This window comes from Myripristis murdjan, chromosome 21 (assembly GCF_902150065.1).
Source record: "Myripristis murdjan chromosome 21, fMyrMur1.1, whole genome shotgun sequence".
Taxonomy (NCBI): Eukaryota; Metazoa; Chordata; class Actinopteri; order Holocentriformes; family Holocentridae; genus Myripristis; species Myripristis murdjan.
Genome location: NC_044000.1, coordinates 22,407,309 through 22,427,211, shown reverse-complemented (window position 1 = coordinate 22,427,211; position 19,903 = coordinate 22,407,309). Strand labels below are relative to the sequence as shown.

Sequence of the window (19,903 nt, the reverse complement as noted above, 5' to 3'; positions counted from 1 at the left end):
ACATGGTTTTCTACTGCAAATAAGGAGCTAAAATACCATGTGATCAGTCATGAATTATTTGAATGCTATTGATTTGTATAAATTGTTGCATCTCCCCAGAGTATGTGACCATCATGATAATAGCATCAGCATAGGGACTTGACGATAAAATGCTCTTGTATTTTTGTACAAATCAAAAGAAATTATTTCAAGAGGATGCAAGTAATTAATGAATACATATAACCGGGAAGAGCAAACTGTAGCTCAGTGAACAGGGAGATAGAGAGAGAGTACGTGTGGGGAATGTTTGATTTTGCAGCATTGTCAGTGGATTACTGTATTTTCCCCGCAAATCTGCACTGCATTTAAGGGTATAATGTCAATTTCATGGCTTTTTTCAATTGGAGGCCCCGGTGCCCTGTGGGTAGATAGCAGTTAGAGAATACACAGGGAAAAATAACAATCCAAAAAGGAGACTCAACATATTCCCAAAACATTCCAGCTTAGAGTGAGCTAATGTTCAGCAGATTGTGGTATTTTCATGTTGAATTCTTTTGCCCTAAAAGCCTGATTTAGATGGCAGACAAGGCTTTTGAACATAGAACAGCCTGTATTCTCCATGGACCAGCACTGCAGCACCAGAAGAGGACCTAAATGAAGGCACCAGACAATGTAGAAACCATGAGGTTCCTGCACCCCGCAGACAAGCTCGAGGACTGTGATAAACAAACACTTAATCACTGTCATTAACATGACTGGAGGTTAAATCACACTTCCTGGTGGGAAAAGATCAATTTTTCAACTACAGCATAAATCATATTTTCTGTTCCTGTGCTGGGCCACATTCATGCAGCACTATCACATTGCATCAGATTCAAGCATACCACTTTATTGCATTTTTTGCTGGTTCCCGTCCCTATAGTGCAAGATGATGATATTTGGAGATGAGCGAGGCTTTAAAAGAAGCTTTATGGTCATAGAAATTATATTAGAAGCTAGAGCAGCACTAGTTCCTTTTTAAGTTGAATTTTTAAAACTCACTCCCCTCATGGGGCCAAGTATAACATTTAGAGAATCAGATCTGTCATATATTATGATTTGACTGAATCACACTGCAGAGGAATGAAGATGGGAATATGCAAAAGACACAGAACTTACACAGACACAGATGTGCACGCAGCTAACTCATTATATCCACAACCAACCGAGTATTATTATTTGTTTGTTTGTTTGTTTTTCTTTTCTACAAAATACATATGATTCCATTTAAAAAAAAAAAAAAAAGATTATTAGTCTCATTCTCAAACCCATACATTTAACACACACACTTTGAGTAAAGTAATGCCATTATTATGATTTAATTACCCTTACAAAAAAAAAAATTGGCAAACATCCAGAACCTCGGATCTGCATTTAGGCTCATCCATCCCCTCACACTCGGGGGATTAGTCTCGCACAGGGAACAGGTTCAAACACTGTTGTGGCATTTCTTCGAGTGAGGCCTTGGGTCCAGGCTGGCAGCGCTCTGCTCTGACGCTCTCTGCTTTCCCTTCCCCTCCTCTCTGTGCATGTGCGGGCCTGGATGCTGGCACAACCCTGAGTCAAAACCAGGGGGATTCAAACCCTGAGAGGGGCCGCCGAGCACTTCCGACACCGAGCACTTCCCCAGCTCTCCTGAATCCTCATACTAAACACGCTGTTTGGAGGTGCAAGGCTGGTGTGTGATCAGTGGGGGCAACACAGTCCTAATTCACTCAACACCTTCCATTGCTATCTCTCTCTCTCTCTCTCTCTCTCTCTCTCTCTCTCTCTCTCTCTCTCTCTCTCTCCCTCTCCACCCACCCCCTCTCTCCCTCTCTTTCTCTCTCTCTGTCTCTCTGCTCTCTTCCAGGCAGCGCAGACTCATTTAAGGCTGCTGATGTCTTGATAATGCTCCAAAGCCCATCACAAGCAGGTAGAGAAGGAATTCTTCAGCACATAATTAGCACTAAATGGACAATCAGGACATGATTAGGTTTATGGGCAGTAAACGACGGTGCTTGTCATCTCCCCCTACTCATTAGGGAATGTGTTTTTGCTGCACCTAATTACCTGGAAAGCAGCAGTTTTCTACCTGCAGCCATGTGAAATTCTAGACTGGACAATGTGCTTATTTTTTCTCGGCAGATAAACAAAGTTGTGTTTATTATGTGCCCTGATTATTCAAATAATTAATTTGGTCAGCTAAGTAAGAGCACATGCCCATGTTATTAACACTAACCTATGAGGTTAAAATGCATTGGGCTCCACTGTAAAGTGAGAGAGATAGGGATTGATCAAATCTGTAACTAATACAGAAATGCATTTAGAATAAGTTATGTAAATAGAGCTGAAGAAATTAGGTGTCAGTTTTCTCTCCTTGTCCCTCCAGAAAATTAATTCATTGTTGTACATTTAAATTTATCACCAACAATTTACTAATACTGCAGAACTATACCTACCTACCAAAAAAAAAAAAAAAAAAAAAAAAAAAAAAAAGTATTTTGTTAAAGTATTATGGTAATGGCTGGAAATACAACAACAACAAACACCACCACCACTACTACTACTACCACTACTAGTACAACCACTAATAATAATAATCATAGTAATAATTCCTGTTTGTTAATTACTTGCCATTTTTAGAGCTTTAATTTTTTATTTCTATTTCTATTTTTTTATTTTTTTATTTTTTATTGTTATTGATATTTTATTTAACCATATAGAAACATGTAATTATTATCTAAAACTGTGCACTGCTCCTGACAGTAGTTGTATTTCTTATGGTCTGCCACTCTGGTCAGACAAATAATAACAATAATAGTAAATGCATAACTATATAAATCAAACAAACTGCCAGGCCTTTCCCAGCGAACACATGTGCAGCCAGGGAGGGTGGAGTGCTGAAATGGTTGGCAATGAACGGCAAGTGAAAATATGATTGAGGTCCCTTTAAGAATGTTTGGCCACTAAACTATAGCGACACCAGCGTTGGTGCGTAAAGAGCATCCCTCCTGGATTTATCCTGATATCCTCCAGGCTGCTGGTGATTGGACATCACACGTGATGCCTCACGTTAATTTCAGACGCTTTGGAAAAAAAGTGTATGCTTTGAAAATCCTCAATTAAAAATTTTCCCAGTTTCATAAACAAACAAAAAAATAAATAATAAAAAAAAGATTTTAAAAATATACAAAAGCAAGGTTGATTGGATAATGCGTTTTGTTATATATTGCCACATTTTAATAGGGCACTGTTCGTCATTCATTTTTAAAATTAAGCACTGTTTTGGCCTTACATAGCCTATCTTTTTTTCTAATTTTGGTGAAATATTTCTCAGCACTGCATTGTTGGAGAGTTTATTCAAAATACAAAACAGCTGCAAAACAGTTTATTTATTTGAACTTAATAATAAATGTAGCTTGAGGCATAATGGACATTTGATTATTTTTCCTTTGAGTGGCAGTTTTTGCTTATTGCTCTTTAATACATTGGTCAACGCTACAGCACGTGTGAATTTTGTGATAAAAAAATATGTCCCTATATTCGAAATTCTTGTATTTTTTAATGTGCGTTAAAATGACCATAGACAACATCCAGGTAAGAGGCAAACCTGGGATGGAACGTGCAAAGGCCGTGCGTAAAAGTTGGATATATCATTTTATTTTATTTTTATGGAGCTCTAAGTGGATTACTTCGTTACTGGCCACACACATGCGCCTTTTATAAACGCCAGTTTATTGTAGAATGATACTTATTATCGAGGCACACGACTGGGAGCGCAGATTTTCGTCTTAAAGAGGATTTAGGTCCATTAACAACAAAAGGCGCAGTTCATGGCACAAGGGAGAGACCTCAACTTGCGCGTCAGCCTCAGTGATGTGAAGCGGGGTTACTGATAAATGGAGAGACATCAAACCGAGTCATTAGAGAGCTGAGATATGAGGCTTTCACAGTGGCGGGCCGCGCAGGGTAGCAGACCCAGGGGATAGCACTCCTCTCACGGCCTTTTGTGTTTGTGTGCTGGACTGATGCACGACTTAGATAACGTTAAGCCATTATGGGCTCACTTATTCCCATGAAAATCCTGTAAATAGAGGGAACATTTTTTCACTGGTGATATGTATTGATTTTTACCCTATATATTCGTAACAGGAAACCACATGTGATTTCTAGTAAATATCCCAAAGAGACTCGAATTTTAAAACACACCAATATTAATTACAATATTAGCCCACGATTATTTATTTGCTGGATGTAAGTGTTTGGCCACCTTCCACCGTATTTTTTTCAAGTCTGCATTTTGATTATTCTGAAATATACATGAAAAGATGTAGTAGCTGGAATTCGTTGGTCTGCTGAAAATAAATAAATCCGCTTTCAAACCCCAAGAAATTAGACACTCGCCTCCGCTGAATTACCGTGCAGACAACGTGTTGGGCCAAAAGGTTACAGTTTAATTAAATTTTACCAACTGACATCAGAAGTTAGACTTTTGTTCTGATGTTTCAAAACAGTTAAGTTGGGAAAAGCCCAATTAGCAGCTATTTTGTACCACGCTCTTTGATTGCATGGGCTATAAAATACTTATTCTTTCCAGTTCGGTAATATTATGACTTGGAAGCAAAATTATCAGTCCAATAACTTGTTACACCTTATAGGTAGCAGATAAGACTATTGCGCATGGATTAACTTTCAATTATATTTGTTGAGTCAAAAACAGTAAAGCGAAAGGCGCAATTCCACAAACTCCACATCTGTGTATCATAATCGCGTTAATTAGGTCTACATTTTCGCCGAATTAATTACGTCCAGCAGCACACTGCTTTCTAGCATCGGTAAGGCACCGTAGGCATTTTAATGACCCCGTAATTCAATTAACCGCCTCCATCACAGCTCCATCATTGATTTCTGTGAAAAAACAGAAAGCTGCTGAAAGTTGAATTCTGCAAAGTCGAGCCGGCCTGTAATTGCTCAAGACACAGAGATGGGGGGGAGGGCTGGGCTGAGGTGGCCGTGTATAAATAGTGTGCTCTCAAATACACAGTCACAACAGCAGGAGTGATCTCACCTCTTCTCCACCCCTTCTATCTATCGCTGCTGCCATCTCCAAAAAAGAGCGCACCGAGAGCAGACTTGTAGAGACGGTAAGGTACTGATAATTCACGGTGGATTTCCCCGTTCAGGACCACTACTGACCGACCGACCGCCCGTCCGACCGACCATGGAAGAACTTACGGCATTCGTGTCGAAATCTTTCGATCAGAAAACCAAGGAGAGCAGCAAAGAGAGTATCACGTACAGGGAAGTTTTGGAGAGCGGCTTGGCCCGTGCGAGGGAGCTGGGCAGCCCGGAGACAAACCTGCAGGACATAACGGAGAGCAACCACTGTCCGGTGCATCTGTTCAAGGAGCACGTAGAGCTGGAAAAGGAGAAACTGAAGGAGTTTAATGTTTCGAGGGCTGCAGAGGGTAAGGATTTTTCAAAAATAAATGCTCCGTGTTGTGTCGGGAAAATGTCTTAAGTGCAGTTGCCTTGTATCGGGAGCGACGCTTTTACAAACCCGTGTGCAGGAAGAGTTGAACTGCATAACGGCACACGGCTTCTCTCTATCCAGATTCCAGTGCCATTTGAATTTGTTATTGCGAAAATTACTTTGTTTACCAGGAGGTGGGCCCACCGTGTGGCCAGCGTCTTGAGTATTCGATGATAGTTTGACACATTCAGTCCATTCACAAGAAAACAAAATCACGGTAGTGTTTCCACAGGCTATTATTCCAACAACAGGGACTTTGATTGTATTTATGACACTCAATGGTGAGTTTACACTGACATCATTGTGTGTGATAGTCTTTCATCTCCAGTGTTATTACTATAATATTTGTATACAATTATTAAGGACCAGTCAGTCCATTCAAAGACCTTTAATGCTTTTTGAATCGCTAACCGTATGGATATTCTCGGGTAGGGTACATCATCTTATATTTCCAAGTTTTGCTATGATACTTTTGTGATGTAAGGTCCGTCTACAATTTATTTGGGCTATAGGATTTCCATAATTATTTTTGGTAAAAGATATAGCCCAGTGTCACGCTGTCATTACAGCTATTAAACTCCTGTAACCTGACAAATCATACTTGACCACAGTCTTAAAAAAATGGACCTGCTCTCAAAATGCTTGTCCTCAATTAATCACTGTTGCCAAAGTACAGAGAGACAGCAGGGCAGGCCTACTTTCAGTTCCTCCACTCTCAGCAGTCAGCTTAATGGGATAAAACGGAAAGATTTTTTTTTTTAATATATCTAACAAGCATATTTGTCATATATGACATGGGGATTAGTGATGTTAATATTTTTCTGTATATTAATTAAATGCTACAGCATGTGCCAAAAGTTGGCATTAGGCTGCGTTATCCTGCTGCATTCTTTTCAATAACACTTTTCAAGCATAGCCGAATAGCGCTGGAAGACATGCAGTCTTTTTTGACATTAAAGGGAATTATTCTTGTAAGCTACTTTGGTATAAAACGTGTTTCAATATGCTGAAAATAATGATTAGGCTATCATGTAAGTATACAATAAACAGCACAACTGGGGGCTATAGAAATTATCCAGCCTGTTAGTAACAGTAACACCAGTGACAACAGTACACAGAGGACTATTTTGACTGCACTTGCAGCGTATTAAATTGTGTGAAATAGAATGCAGATTTTTCTCAACTATTAATGAGAATAAATAAATAAATAAAATGTAGCTAAGTGTTGCTGGCAGGAGAACATGTTAAGGCTTGCCACTTTTTTATATGTAGCCTACAGCCTGTTGTATAAAGGCAGATAATTAGGTCTAAATCTTCTCGATTTAGCCGGGGCTTAATGCTCTGCTCTTTAAATCGCTTATACCCTTATTAGGCTTTCATGCACAGCGCACTGAATGATTTCCTCTCTTTATGGAACTGACATAAGCACACTGACTTACGGATGTTGGAAATACAGACGTAGACACTTGTAATAATATGCATATTGCTGCCATATAACCAGGCCTCAGGCCCATGTCAAGGCCCAGGGTAACCTGTAGTAGTCCAGTGTATGCATGTGTGTGTGTGTGTGTGTGTCTAAGAGTGTATGTGTGTGTGTGTGTGTGTGTGTGTTTGTGTTTGGGAGAAGGGGGGGGGGGGGGGGGGGGGGGGGGGGGTGCATAGAGAGAGATAGAGAGAAAGAGAGACAGTGTGTCAGTGAGTGTGTGTGGGTGTATGTGACAGCTTTAGGAGTGTAGGCTATAGGCCTATACGTCCATAAAGTAAACTCTTTTCTTTTAAACGTGGGCCATTTGACAGGGATATACGAGTGCAAGGAGAAAAAGGAGGACGTGAAGTCGGAGGACGAGGATGCACAGAGCAAACTGAAGCAGCGGAGGAGCCGCACAAACTTCACCTTGGAGCAGCTGAACGAGCTGGAGCGGCTCTTCGACGAGACGCACTACCCCGACGCCTTCATGCGGGAGGAGCTGAGCCAGCGGCTGGGCTTGTCGGAGGCCAGAGTCCAGGTAAGCCTCGGCCTCTGGAAAAAAAAAAAAAAAAAAATCAAACCTGACGTTACATATCTGAGGGAAGTGGGAATCAAAACGACGCAGCCGTGTGCGTAAGCCAGCATAATAATAATGGAGCTGTTCTCATAATATTCCTGTAGGGACTATTAGTATTGTCTGTGAGTGTGTTGGGTCTCAGTTGGGAGTGAACAGTGACCTTTTGTGGTGTGTTTTTCTCTGGTATTGTAGCATTAATATTAATATAGGGACTTATGCTCTTGCTATGATATACCTTTCACAAATTCATTACAGCGTTACTTTATTTTATTGTATTTTGTCCCATATGGGTGAAATTTGCAGTGACTGTTCCCTTGTGGCTTTTGTGGAGGCTGGGGGTTGATTACGGTATACACCTTAATTTGGAGCACTGCCTTGATCAAAAGCAAAAAGGTTAGAATAAGAATAATAATTAATGCTACATACAAAAATGAGAAAAAACGTCTAAACTTTATCTTGAAGCAGTTAGATACAATAGGCAAAGATCTGTGAAATACTGGGGAATTTTATTTTATTCTTTTACTATGCTACTGTTAATAAAAAAAAATAAAACAAACAAACACGTGCATGTATATATATATATATATATATATATATATATATATATAGTAGGATATTATATTATTTAGTATTTAGTATTTATTTATTTATATTTTACTTATTATGTATTTTTATCCAGACTATTCTGTCATTACGCTGAATGTGAGCATGGTAAATGCTTGTTTGCCCTGAGCTCCATGCTCTCAAAATAGGCTACTACAAGCAATGTTTTCGAGCTTAAATTGTGCATATTAGGTTATTGGGCGAGCAATTTTGTTGACATGTTTATGGGCTGTCATAAAGTGCATGTGAGGCTTGTTTTCGTTGTGCAGTGACACAAACAGATAGCTAGGCCTAATGCAAAATGCACAAGTGAAAAGTGTCAGGGCTGAAAGTGGCAGAGTCTACAGGCCTATCAGGGTGACCTTACCAACCTTTGGGTTTAGCATGGTCATTATAGAGCTCACATGGAGGGGTGAAAATGATAGCTTGAACAAGCAGAGCCTCTCTAATGAAACAGCACTAGGCCTATAATATTTCTGTAATATTCATACATATAGGGACTTGTAGTGTGTTTATGGCATTGTGCAGTGAACGTATAATGACCTTAAAGTAATTTATAGGTTTTCCCTTGTGATATTGTTATAATATTCCTATAATATAGGGACTTAGCGTTTTGCTTTGATATTTGCATGGAGCTCCTCTGAAATTTATAGGGTCAGTGCAGTAACCTACTTTACATTAGGCAACAGGGCTTCTTCATAACTGATTTGTAGGCCTACAGTTTTAAAATAACATATCACTTCTATATAATATATATCATCATAAATGATATCCAAATAATTTGGCCAGCTAAAATTCCTCTATACCTCTTAAATAATTTTACTGTCTATAGTGCAATAGAGGCTGAACTGCTATAAGTCAGTAGGCCTGTGTTAAGTGTTAAGAGGCCTACACCTCTGCGATTACAAGTGCTGGTTATGTGCACTGGAAAAAAAAATCCCACCACTTGATTAAAATTAATGAAGAGTTTGAATGGCTGCTTCAGGGGACGCGCTCTTATGTCAACTCGTATCCCTCCTCATTTTCTTTGTAATATCTGCCATTGGTTTGATGTACTGTCCCCATAAAAACAGATTAGAAATAACTCAATTCTGTCGCAACTCTGCTGCTGTTCAGCTATCTAATCGGATGAATAAACCACATCGTAGAGGTTTATAAGCACAGCGACTACCGTTTGGAGCAGAGCATTGTCGAATAGGCTGACCATGTTTAATCTTTAATCCGGGGTGATAGTAGAATTAGGACTGATAAAGAAGAGAGCGTGATAGATTAGGCCCACATGTATGAAACGTTGTTTGGTTTAATAGTGTGGCTCGTAAAGGATGCAATCTGTATAAATGGTGGTAACATGTTTAATCAGGCTGTGCAATGCAATGAAATGTAAGGAAAGAGCCTCTCCTCTGATCAAAACGGCTGTCAATCCACAGGCCCAGAAACCCTTGACGGGATCCTCTCGTCAAAGAAAGCATTTGAAAAGCCTTTTTAGACACTTTTGGAAGACCAGGGACACGCTTTCGATCTTAACACTGGATCTATTGAAAGTGAATTGCAGGCTGATGGAGGGTCTGAACCTGCGCTCCGAGCAGCTGTCAATGAATCTAATTGAAAGTTATGAGAGCTTGGTGAGGAGCAGGCAGTAATTCAATTAGGACTAATATCTTTCGGTTTCTGGCGCGGTGCTAAATTAAATGTCATTATTCACTGTCTCTAATAAAAAATCAAAAAGGAAATGAGATTAGGGTATTTGTGAAGCGCATCATTGAGTGGCCCTTAATGAAGAAATAACTGTCTGAACCAGTGTAGTTCACTTTGGTTAACATACTGGCACGTAATTGGAATTGATCCCGGGCCGTCTAATATCAGCCTTGATTTATCTGAAGGTTTGCTGTGTGTCCATGCGAAAACACCTGGGATTTTCATAAACATCTCTTCTGACATCATTTTGCACTACAGCTGATAACTAGCCACTGCCTGTAGATTAATCATCATTAATAATGTCACATTGAGGGTCTTAATTCAGCAACAACAACAATAACAATAACAATAATAATTTAAAAAATAGATGCAAATATTTTTAAAGGGGAAAAAAAGTGCGAAATCTACCATACACACCTTAACGAAAATAACGAAAAATCACTCCTGTAATTCGCACCGGTGCGTGCAGTGTGTTTGTAGTTGTGACTTTATCCCATTTTATGGTATTTATCACTTTTGTCGTGGCACTATAATATTTTCATAACTTTCAAACACAGTGCTGTATTTTTTTTCTTTTTTCTTTCCTTTTTTCTTTTTTTTTTTTTTTAGAGGGAAATTGTGGATTACCACAGTGCTTTATTAATTTGGTCACTTTGCCTGTTGTGTCTTGTGGTCAGTAATGACGGCTATGGTTTACTTTATCGACTCGTGTGTTATTGCAGTGCCATCGACACAATGTTGAACGGCGGTCCTGCAGTGTAAAATGGCTCCTCTGCACCTTGAGTCATCAGTCTGCGCCCCTCCTGGTCCGACTAGTCGCTAATTTCGCAACTGTAAATGATAATCATTGCGGGGTCGAAGGGGAGAGGAGATAATGTTATTCACCAAGGCAAATTAGGTTGATGATGATTAACAATAGGCCGTAGCCTGCAGCCTCGGCTTCAAAGCCAGTCAGCAAATTGGAGGCTGGTTAACGGAGCTTTTTTCCCCCCTTTTCCTTTTCCTTTCTCTTTTTCCCCCTTTTTCTTTTTACCACCCTTGCGAAATATCACCACAGCAGTCATATAATACTGACTTTATGATGGGTTTATCGTACTTGATGTTTTTTTTTTTCAGTTTAATATTGTAGCCTATAATAACAACCCCTATAATGCTATATACGAATTTATAATTTGCCCGTGAGTGAGTTTGTACAGAACGTATGTGTTATTATATTATTATTTTTTTTCATTTTCTATAATTTTTCCCCAACAGCTGCACATTTTAAAGCTTTGCTGCCGTGTTGAATATGCTGTTTTCCCCTTCCTATACTGCATTTTCGTAAAGGGCAAACGGGGTTAGTCTATAGAGGCTTTATGGTTAAAAGAGAGCTGGTTTATTTTGATGCAGGCCTGTTTTTTAGGCTTCATGCTATATTCCACTAATGTGTCTTTTTTTTTTTAGATGACAAATGAGTATCTTGCATATAAAATAATACTAACTTAATTATAGATGTGACAGTGAAGAGGATGGGTACAAGTGATCGCTATTTAGATGAGAATTTTGATTTAATAAATTATTTAGTCGATGCCTAATGCTTTACATCTGCGATTTCATTTGCAGGTTTGGTTTCAAAACAGAAGAGCAAAATGTCGAAAACAAGAAAACCAGATGCACAAAGGTAAATATAATTTCCACTAACTTTTTGAATGACTTCATTTGTATTTTTTTTTTTTTTTATTTAATTTATTTAATTTATTTTCTATTTATATGTATATATTTTGGTAAACGCTTGCTTTTACATTTTCACAGTAACTAGTCATGAATCTGGATTTCTGGAATGCATGCTTGTAAAACCCAACGTTCCTCTAACTATTTTTAACTGCATGTGGAAATTTGTGACCTGCTGCCTCCTGATCTCACACAACAACAACTGTCTGGCTGTCTGACAGACATCTCTCCCTTCTCTGCAGGTGTTATTCTGGGCACTGCTAGTCACCTTGACGCATGCAGAGTAGCACCCTATGTCAATATGGGTGCCCTCCGGATGCCCTTCCAACAGGTAGGCCACCTCCTCATCATCATATAAGCACCAGTCTGAGGCGTGAAATGAAGAAATAAATAAATAGCAGACCAGGTTGGAGAAGGGAGTGATTAGTGTTCAGGTTGAATTAAGTGTAAAAAAAAAAAAAAAATCAATACAGTAGGCTGGAAAAAGATGCTTATTCGGCATCTTTGAGTGCACTCAGAAATCCATAATAGCAGCTTGAATGAGTGAGGAGTTTTGAATACAATTTGGAGGCGCGTGATGTTGCTGTGTATGTGTGTGTGTGTGTTTATGTGTGCTTACACAGCTGGTAGTGTGGGTGTATGGTAGAGGCATTTTAAGCCTTTTGCATGAATAAATGTCCATGAACCTGTAATTTACATCCAGCTATTGGATGTAGTAAATGATGGGTGATTGTGAGTGTGTATGTGTGTGTGTTTGCGGGAGGGGGGGATGCAGGTCAGTGCCGGTGCACCTTTCACCTCCTGGTTGTGTTGATAGGGTCAGGCTCCGGCAGGCACGGTGTGCAGGGAGAGGAGAGGTGGACCAACATTTGATCTGCTGCTATCTGCGTTTGCGTCGTGGCTGCTTGCGTTGTCTGCTTCACCCTTGTGAAAAGCACCGGCCTAATTAAGCCAACAGTGCGGCAGGCGCGAGCACATAAAAGAGATGATGAAAGCAGGGAATGGAGTGGGCTCTGATGGATATTGGCGTTGAGCTGCGTTGGCAGGGGTGGAGGCATGAGGCCTGCATACTGAGAGAGGTTCACTATACAAGGTTGAGACAGGCACTGGGCAGAGCGTGCACACACACACACACACACACACACACACACACACACACACATACACACACTCCGTAGACATTACAGTGGAACACAAGCACAAAAAAGAAGTAAATGGGCCAGATGACTGACCAGGTGGCTCACTTGGTTAAGGTGCATGCCATATAACCGCAACTTCTTGGGTGTGAATGTGACCCAAGACCTTTTAACTAAATCTTACCTAAAAAATATTCTTTAAAACAAAGCACACGACAAAGGACAGTGTACAGTGAGTTAGGTTAGGGTTATGTGTGAGAAATGTGTGGGGAATTTGGATGCGTATGCGCATTAAGATAGAAACAACACACACTCAAGCACACACACATACGTTAAATGTCCACCACCTGTTGTGTTAGAGGCTGATCAGTTTCAGTCAAAGGTCTAAGGAACAGCGCCAGGGAGAGAATTTCTTCACAAATCACAGCTTCAACAGGGAGTTATTTGTTTCTCCATCAGTCATTTGTATTTTTGTTAGACATTATGAAAACTCCTGGTCCATAAATTTCAATATTTTCAATCCCAGTTGCAGTTTGTAACCTGGCTGCTGCTAAAATTAAATATGTGAAGAGACCTGTTTTATGCAGCAGGATTTGTTTGGGACTAATATTGCCGAGCTGGCAAGGTGTGAATAAAATGCGAAATGAAAACTCCTCACAAAAGTCGACTGTTGTAGTTGAGATTAATTTTCAGTTTCACTCAAACAAGTGAAATTTTAGTCATTTTGAGTTTTTTCGGCTATTTTGAAAGGCAGCAAAGTGAAAAATTGGCTGAAATGTTTAATCAAGTTAAAACTTTGACTGGCTGCATGAAATGAAGTTCTATTTTGGTTGGATAAAGCATCAGAACCCTCAAAGTTTTCCTGCTTCTTCCTGTGGTGTTTGAAACACACGAGAAATGGCAAGAGGCAGCTCAGTTCTCCCTCTGAAGTAAGAGGATGCCTAATTTTCACCTACGTCTTATAAAATAATTGCCAAGAATGTGAAAACTGATATTCTATGCTCCTTATGACTTCTTTTTTCCCCTTTGCTCAGGAATATGTCTGGATAAATATTTATAACTCCAAATATGTGAATATCTTTTTAGTGCAAAATTGTTTATTTATGCAATTGAATACATAATCAGGATAACAAGATGGTGCATATTTCCAAGGGTATAACGGAGTCCTCAGTCTGAATTAAACAAATCTGTTCTGGGTCCTAGAAAGACTTTGATTCTAGACTATCAAATTGGATATGGTGTCTGAGTGCAATGTATGATTCATTAACTTTTAGAATAGCTGACACGAAAAAAGGGCAGCCCTTAACTATTTTCTTAGAAAACACACGATAAGCAACAGCTTTGAGGGGGTAAAACTTGAGGGGGAATTTAATAGTGTCAGACTGTGAAACCTAAATCCTCAACGCTCCTCACACACACACGCACATGGCCTGAGGGGCTGGGGCTGACTAACCCGGGATTTGTGTTTGGCTGTTCCGCAGGTTCAAGCCCAGCTCCAGTTGGAGGGGGTCACCCACTCCCACCCTCACCTGCACCCTCACCTGGCTGCTCACGCTCCCTACCTGATGTTCCCGCCCCCTCCCTTTGGACTTCCAATTGCATCGCTGGCCGACTCGGCCTCGGCAGCGGCGGCGGTGGCGGCAGCTGCCAAAAGCAACAGCAAGAACTCGAGCATCGCTGACCTGCGACTCAAGGCAAGAAAACACACCGAGGCTCTGGGACTCTGACCCCACTGGGCTGCCCCTCCGCTCGCCTGATGCCCATAATCGCCTCTCACACAAGACTGAGCCTGTGAAAGGGCCATGACACTCACAGCTAAAACTAAACTAAACAAAAACACTGAGTGAGAATGAAAGAGAGAAACACAGACAGAGAGGGGGGAGAGAGAGTGTGTGTGAGAGAGACAGAGGGGAGAACAGTGGAGGAAGAAAAAAAAAAGAAAAAAGGAGGGAGCGAGAAAATTGTCACAAAACCAGCTGCCAAAACAAACCACTTGTAGAGAACGGTAATTAAATACCAATGAAATCACCTTTTACTTTTCGCCCAACAGGCAGGACTTCTGCAGGGCCAGTGGCTCAGTCCACTCCAGGCACAGATCACAACCCCAGGACCGTACAAACACATGTGGATGTCTGTCTGAGGGCCGGGCCGGCCGCTCAGACAAGAAGACGTTATAACAAAGCAAACTGGCAGGCAGCAGGCAGCAGCAGGGCCAAAACTAGAGGCTCACTGACGCCGATGGCCGCCATGTTGACAATGCAGAGGTTTGAGCATGGGGGGAAAGACAGACCCACACACCACCACAAGGCATTGGAACGTCTCTCACCTTTACACACCCTCCCCCTCACTAAATAAATAAAAAAAAAAAAAAAAGAATGAAAAAGAAATCATAGAATGGCCATATTTGTCTCCAACCACTGTGTTCCCTGCTGCTGCCAAGTGCATGAGTTCTAACGGAGGACAACAGACCTTTTCTGGCACTGGCCTCCATCCATACGTGACATTGCGCTCAACAACTGTTTTTAACACTGCCATTCAACATGCCCACTGCCCCCCCTCCTCCTCCTCCTCCCCCTCCACGCCACCACCCCATAAAGTGAAAGGTCACTGGTCTCCATTAGGGTTTGACATCCTTATGCTATGGACTTGTGCTATTACAAAAGCAACAACTCCTTTCTTCTTCTTCTTCGCTGACAGGGGAAAGAGACATGTTTTTTCTTTCTGTGTTGCCGGGCATGTGTCAGCGAGACGTCGTTTGCATTTCTCCTCACATTGTGCTCTCTCTTTCTTTACTTCTTTCTGTTTATTGTGCTGTATCCTGGGTAAAGAAGTGAAGATAGCCTTTGCACTTCAGGTCTTGTATGTGGGTGTTTACAAATGGCACTACAAGCAGATACTACTTTACTAATTGAGGGGGGAGGGGGATTTGATATCATCATGCTATCAGCAAAAGGACATTATCTTGGATAAAGGGTATAACTGCGTTTTTGTTTTTGTTTTGTAATTCTGAAAATATGAAGAATGCATCAGTTAAACTGAAATGCAATGGTGTGCAGTTTAAGTGCAATACTGTAAATAGGAAAAAAAAAGTAAAAACAACTAGCAGTTAATCCTCAACGATAAAGAGACCCAATGATTTTCAGTCATTTTTCAAGCACTGATATCATTGGAGTGAAGTTGAAGTTCTTTGCCAAACACACCAGTTTTTCTAAGGCAGTGTATATTATGTTAAGTTTAAGAAAAGTCATTCACAACCATGTGCCATATCCTGCATAAACTCCTATGTATTCAAATGGTTTTTGTATACATCAGGTACAATTATTTCTTGTTGAGGAAAGACATGAGCACATTTTTCAATGCTGCAGAAATGAACTGCTTGGGGTCTGAAAAAAAAAAATCTCCTCACTGTCCAATGAACATTAGAGAAAACCATAAAAAACCCATTTAAGATTCTGGCAAGTGCACAGAACAAAATCAACAAATCATTATTGTGATCCAAACGAAACAGTTGTTTTTTCCAATATGATTAACTTAATTCTGCATGTTACATGTGACACTCATTGCTCATTTCCAAATAATTCAAAAAGCATTTACGAAATTGCTCCAGGCAAATTAAGAAAATTTTTGCAATGTTTTGAAATTCAAAGGTTATTTAAAACACTGCTGTCAGAGCTCCTTTAAATATGTAGATCCTAGAAAGGTCTACCTCGAATTTCCAAACAACTTTTTCTCTGTTAACAAACCTCCATCTAGAATTGTTTATCTATGTCTCCATTTTAAATTAAACATATGGGTGTTTTATTTATTATTTTGTCTGAAAGTTTATGAAAGATGAAATAGTTGAACTACAAGTGTACATTTTTACATGGCTTTGCATTTATTTTTGTATGTTTTTTTAAGTGTTAAATTTGAATTAGGAGGTGTGGCTGTAGTGCATTGTTTGCCTAAAATGTAGCGTGTCCGAGTTTACAAACATTTCAGGGATGGTTGAATTTAACAAAACTCCATGGAATTTGTTGTACCCATTGCAATTATTATCATTTTCATATGCAAGCATGCCAATCATCATCGTAAAGTTTATGTTTTCCCCTTTTGATTCACAAAATATGAATGTACATCTTGTACAAGTAAACTATCAATAAAATTATAAATATTTGTACTCGAGTTTTAAAATACTTTCACAACTTTTATGTTGCATATGAGACTTTGTAACAGCATGGATGAAGTTATGCAGTGCGGCGAGGTTGCTGTGGAAACTTTCTATTCTTGCAAAAAGCCTCTCTGTGAGTCAATATACACAAGAACACAAGCAATGTTATAATGGCTGTAAATTACCTAAAAAAGACAGTACTAACCGCATTTTAAAGATGATAACGGTAGTCGAGGGCTGGATCCCCCGCCAGCGTGTCCTGGGTGTGTCTGACCTGATGCAGATTCATGCTTTCTCTGTGTATCACACCATGTTGTGGCTGACGCTCAGCAGCTGTCTCACGGTGAACCTGTGGATCAATATCAATATCAGTCTAGGACTGACATTCACGCAGACTCCATGTCAGCTAGCCCAGCTCATCACATCCAATCTGAGCCGCACACCAACAGAGAAAATTGAGCTGCTATGAAATCCAGATGCAGCGGCTGGGCACTATCCCCGAATCTGGAGCCCTCCGCTGTATATCTCTCTATCTGTGTTAGTCAAAATGACAGAGATTGTATTGGTATGGAAAGTGGGACTGTAACATGGTCAAATAGAAGCAAGATGGCTGTAACCGGAGTGGGAAGCCAAAAGATGGAAGGAAAATGGTAGGCGAGCGAGAGATTTGAGGGATACGTGGGACATCTAATCCTCTCTGAACTCACTGCTTTCTTTCCAAGGAGCAATTTTTCTCCCTTTTTCAATGGCAATGATTAACTTTGAACAGATAATACGAGAAGGTCAATAGTTGGCACATTTTCATGTGTGTACATCTGCATCAGAAATTACCCTGCACTCCCCCACCCCCCTTTTCCCATACACACCACATGCATACAAACACACTTACACACTCCCTCCACTTGTTTTACCCGCACATACTAAATTTTGCACATTTATAATGGTAGGCCTCTTTTTCAAGTGTATTAGCTTCCTCTGGGAGCTTAAATCCAGATGTGTGTACACAAAGTAATTACAGCATGTGGTATAGTGCCCTATTGTCTGAACCCCATGCAGGAATTAGCCCAAATGGCGTCCTGTTGAGCGCAGTACCCCCTAGAAGGTCGCTGCGCGTTTAATTTGTACCTCGTTGCTCATACATCAAGATTGAGTGATATAGTCGCAGACTGATGGCTCCGTATTTACCCAGTGACCCCTCTGGCTGGGGCCTGCTGGGCCAGGTCTGGAAATAACAGCATCCTTTTATGTGTACTAATAATTAGCTAGGCACACACAGCCATCCATCAACCACCAATGAGCCATGGCTGCTTTGTCAACATGTTCAAGCACATAAAGCTATTTATGTTGGCCACAAGTAACAAATACACAATAATATAATAACAGTGGAGTGTGTGGGGGGTTGGCTGCTGAAGGAGGGGTGTGTTATATAGTTAAAGAACGGCTGTGCAAAGCATTAAGTTGATGATTAGGCTTGAATGCATTTATTGATGATTTGCTTTTGCATGCACTTGTTTCCGAATTTGGTGTTTCCAGAAGAGAATGAGGACCCAGTCCTACTAGTCCTGCATTATAATCTCTTTTCTCTGGTGACCCTTTGCTGAAATTTAACTGCACTGTGATTTCATGTGTACCACGCAATGGATTTGGACGGCCACTTAACTATGAGTAGAGTAAATGAGTTGGATTGTGTTTTTAGAGGTATTCGGCAAAATCTGATTTTTTATCTTATGGTGATTTAGACACGCAGATCGTCCATGGCTCATGTATGGTCTGTCTGGTTTGTACAAGCGCTTAGTTGGGGGACCCAGAGGTTTCAGCCCTGGTGCGACACTGCGCCACCCTATCACAGGTCAAGTGCTCAGGGGTCACGTGAAAATAGTTTTTATCACATTTCATTCTCGTAATCCTCTTTGAATGTCACACACAACTATGATCAGACGGAATGTGAGTTGTCCCAACGTTAGGCCTGGCAGTGCATTAGCAGTGGTGTGAAATGATAGAGCTCAGTTCGGCCCGCGAAGACAGTGAATATCAGTGTTAGCAACAGCCGCGCTGTCCGGCCCGCGATCACATGGCACAAAGTGTCATGGCACATCTCAATAGCTCTGGGTGAAACTCGCTGCAACGCTGAAAATAGCCATCTATTTTAGTTTGGCTGAAAGTCATTTGTGAACTAACTTTGTGGTTCTTAAATCCCAAGTAAATCCCGTTCCGGCAGCGTCAGTATTAGCTTGAAGTGAAGCCACCCAGAGAAACCTCAGCTGAAAACAATCGAGCTGAAGTGCTGAAGTCACTACAGTCGGCCATAGATCAAAGGCCGCCTTTCATCCCGGTTTGTTTGGGTTAGAGTTTGGTTTGCTTTGTCGGCTAATGCTCATAAATGTATCTGGAGTCAGCAACAGTGCAAAACTATATTAAAACTAACATCTCGAGTCTAGGTCAACATTTTGTATGTTTAGCAGCGAGAGTGTAAAGTGTCAAGAATTTCAACATTTTGAAGATTGCAGAAAAAAAAAAATAAGATAAATTAAAATTATGGGGCCATTAAGTTCACATCGACCAGCCATTTAGGTTATACTCATTAGCAATTTATTTTCAGTTCGAGCATTCAGCCTCTCTTGTGTTATTGTTGTCCAAATTAGTTACCCAATAAAAACAACAAGGTTTCCTGTTCTGGTGCAAGAGAATGTCCCATCAGTTTGGGGTCATTACTATCTGCTATCAGCTTCATCTATAAACACTGAGACTTAAGACTTTGGCTGGGCTAACTGTACTGTATATGTACTCTATGTGCTCTGGCAAACATGAAAATGTGATTTTAAGAATATTTAAAGTTAAAGCAAGTCCTAACACTGCTTGGCTAAGAGACAATAGGTCACATTTTTTTGCTCCCATTTATCAACCTCTATCACACTTATGCATTGTATATGCATAATGTGCATGAGATTTATTTTTCTTTGACAGTATCTATAGTTATTACACGGCTAATGTAAAGGAATAATAAGAGATGTGCAGTGTCTAATGGCTGGTG

General features: G+C 40.4%; 1 protein-coding gene across 3 annotated transcripts; it reads left to right on the top strand.

Annotated features, from left to right (window-relative positions):
* Nucleotides 1-5,068: 5,068 nt before the first annotated feature.
* On the top strand, nucleotides 5,069-16,841 carry shox (shox homeobox). Of its 3 annotated transcripts, none has more exons than XM_030080772.1 (6): nucleotides 5,069-5,468; nucleotides 7,331-7,539; nucleotides 11,479-11,536; nucleotides 11,829-11,917; nucleotides 14,204-14,416; nucleotides 14,773-16,841. In XM_030080772.1, exons 1-6 carry the CDS (start codon nucleotides 5,222-5,224, stop codon nucleotides 14,860-14,862), a joined length of 906 nt encoding a protein of 301 aa, XP_029936632.1. In that variant the 5' UTR covers nucleotides 5,069-5,221; the 3' UTR covers nucleotides 14,863-16,841. The 3 variants fall into 3 exon arrangements, with proteins under 3 accessions (XP_029936632.1, XP_029936631.1, XP_029936634.1); XM_030080771.1 differs by having other exon boundaries at nucleotides 11,808-11,917; XM_030080774.1 differs by lacking the exon at nucleotides 14,773-16,841 and having other exon boundaries at nucleotides 11,808-11,917; nucleotides 14,204-14,584.
* Nucleotides 16,842-19,903: the final 3,062 nt, after the last annotated feature.

What these genes read in the sequence shown, in the direction of transcription:
- shox (XM_030080771.1), top strand. Translation starts at nt 5,222, where the DNA reads ATGGAAGAACTTACGGCATTCGTGTCGAAATCTTTCGATCAGAAAACC. An exon ending in TGTCGGAGGCCAGAGTCCAG is followed by an intron (nt 7,540 to 11,478) that starts GTAAGCCTCGGC and finishes TTTCATTTGCAG; the next exon opens with GTTTGGTTTCAAAACAGAAG. An exon ending in TCGCTGACCTGCGACTCAAG is followed by an intron (nt 14,417 to 14,772) that starts GCAAGAAAACAC and finishes TTCGCCCAACAG; the next exon opens with GCAGGACTTCTGCAGGGCCA.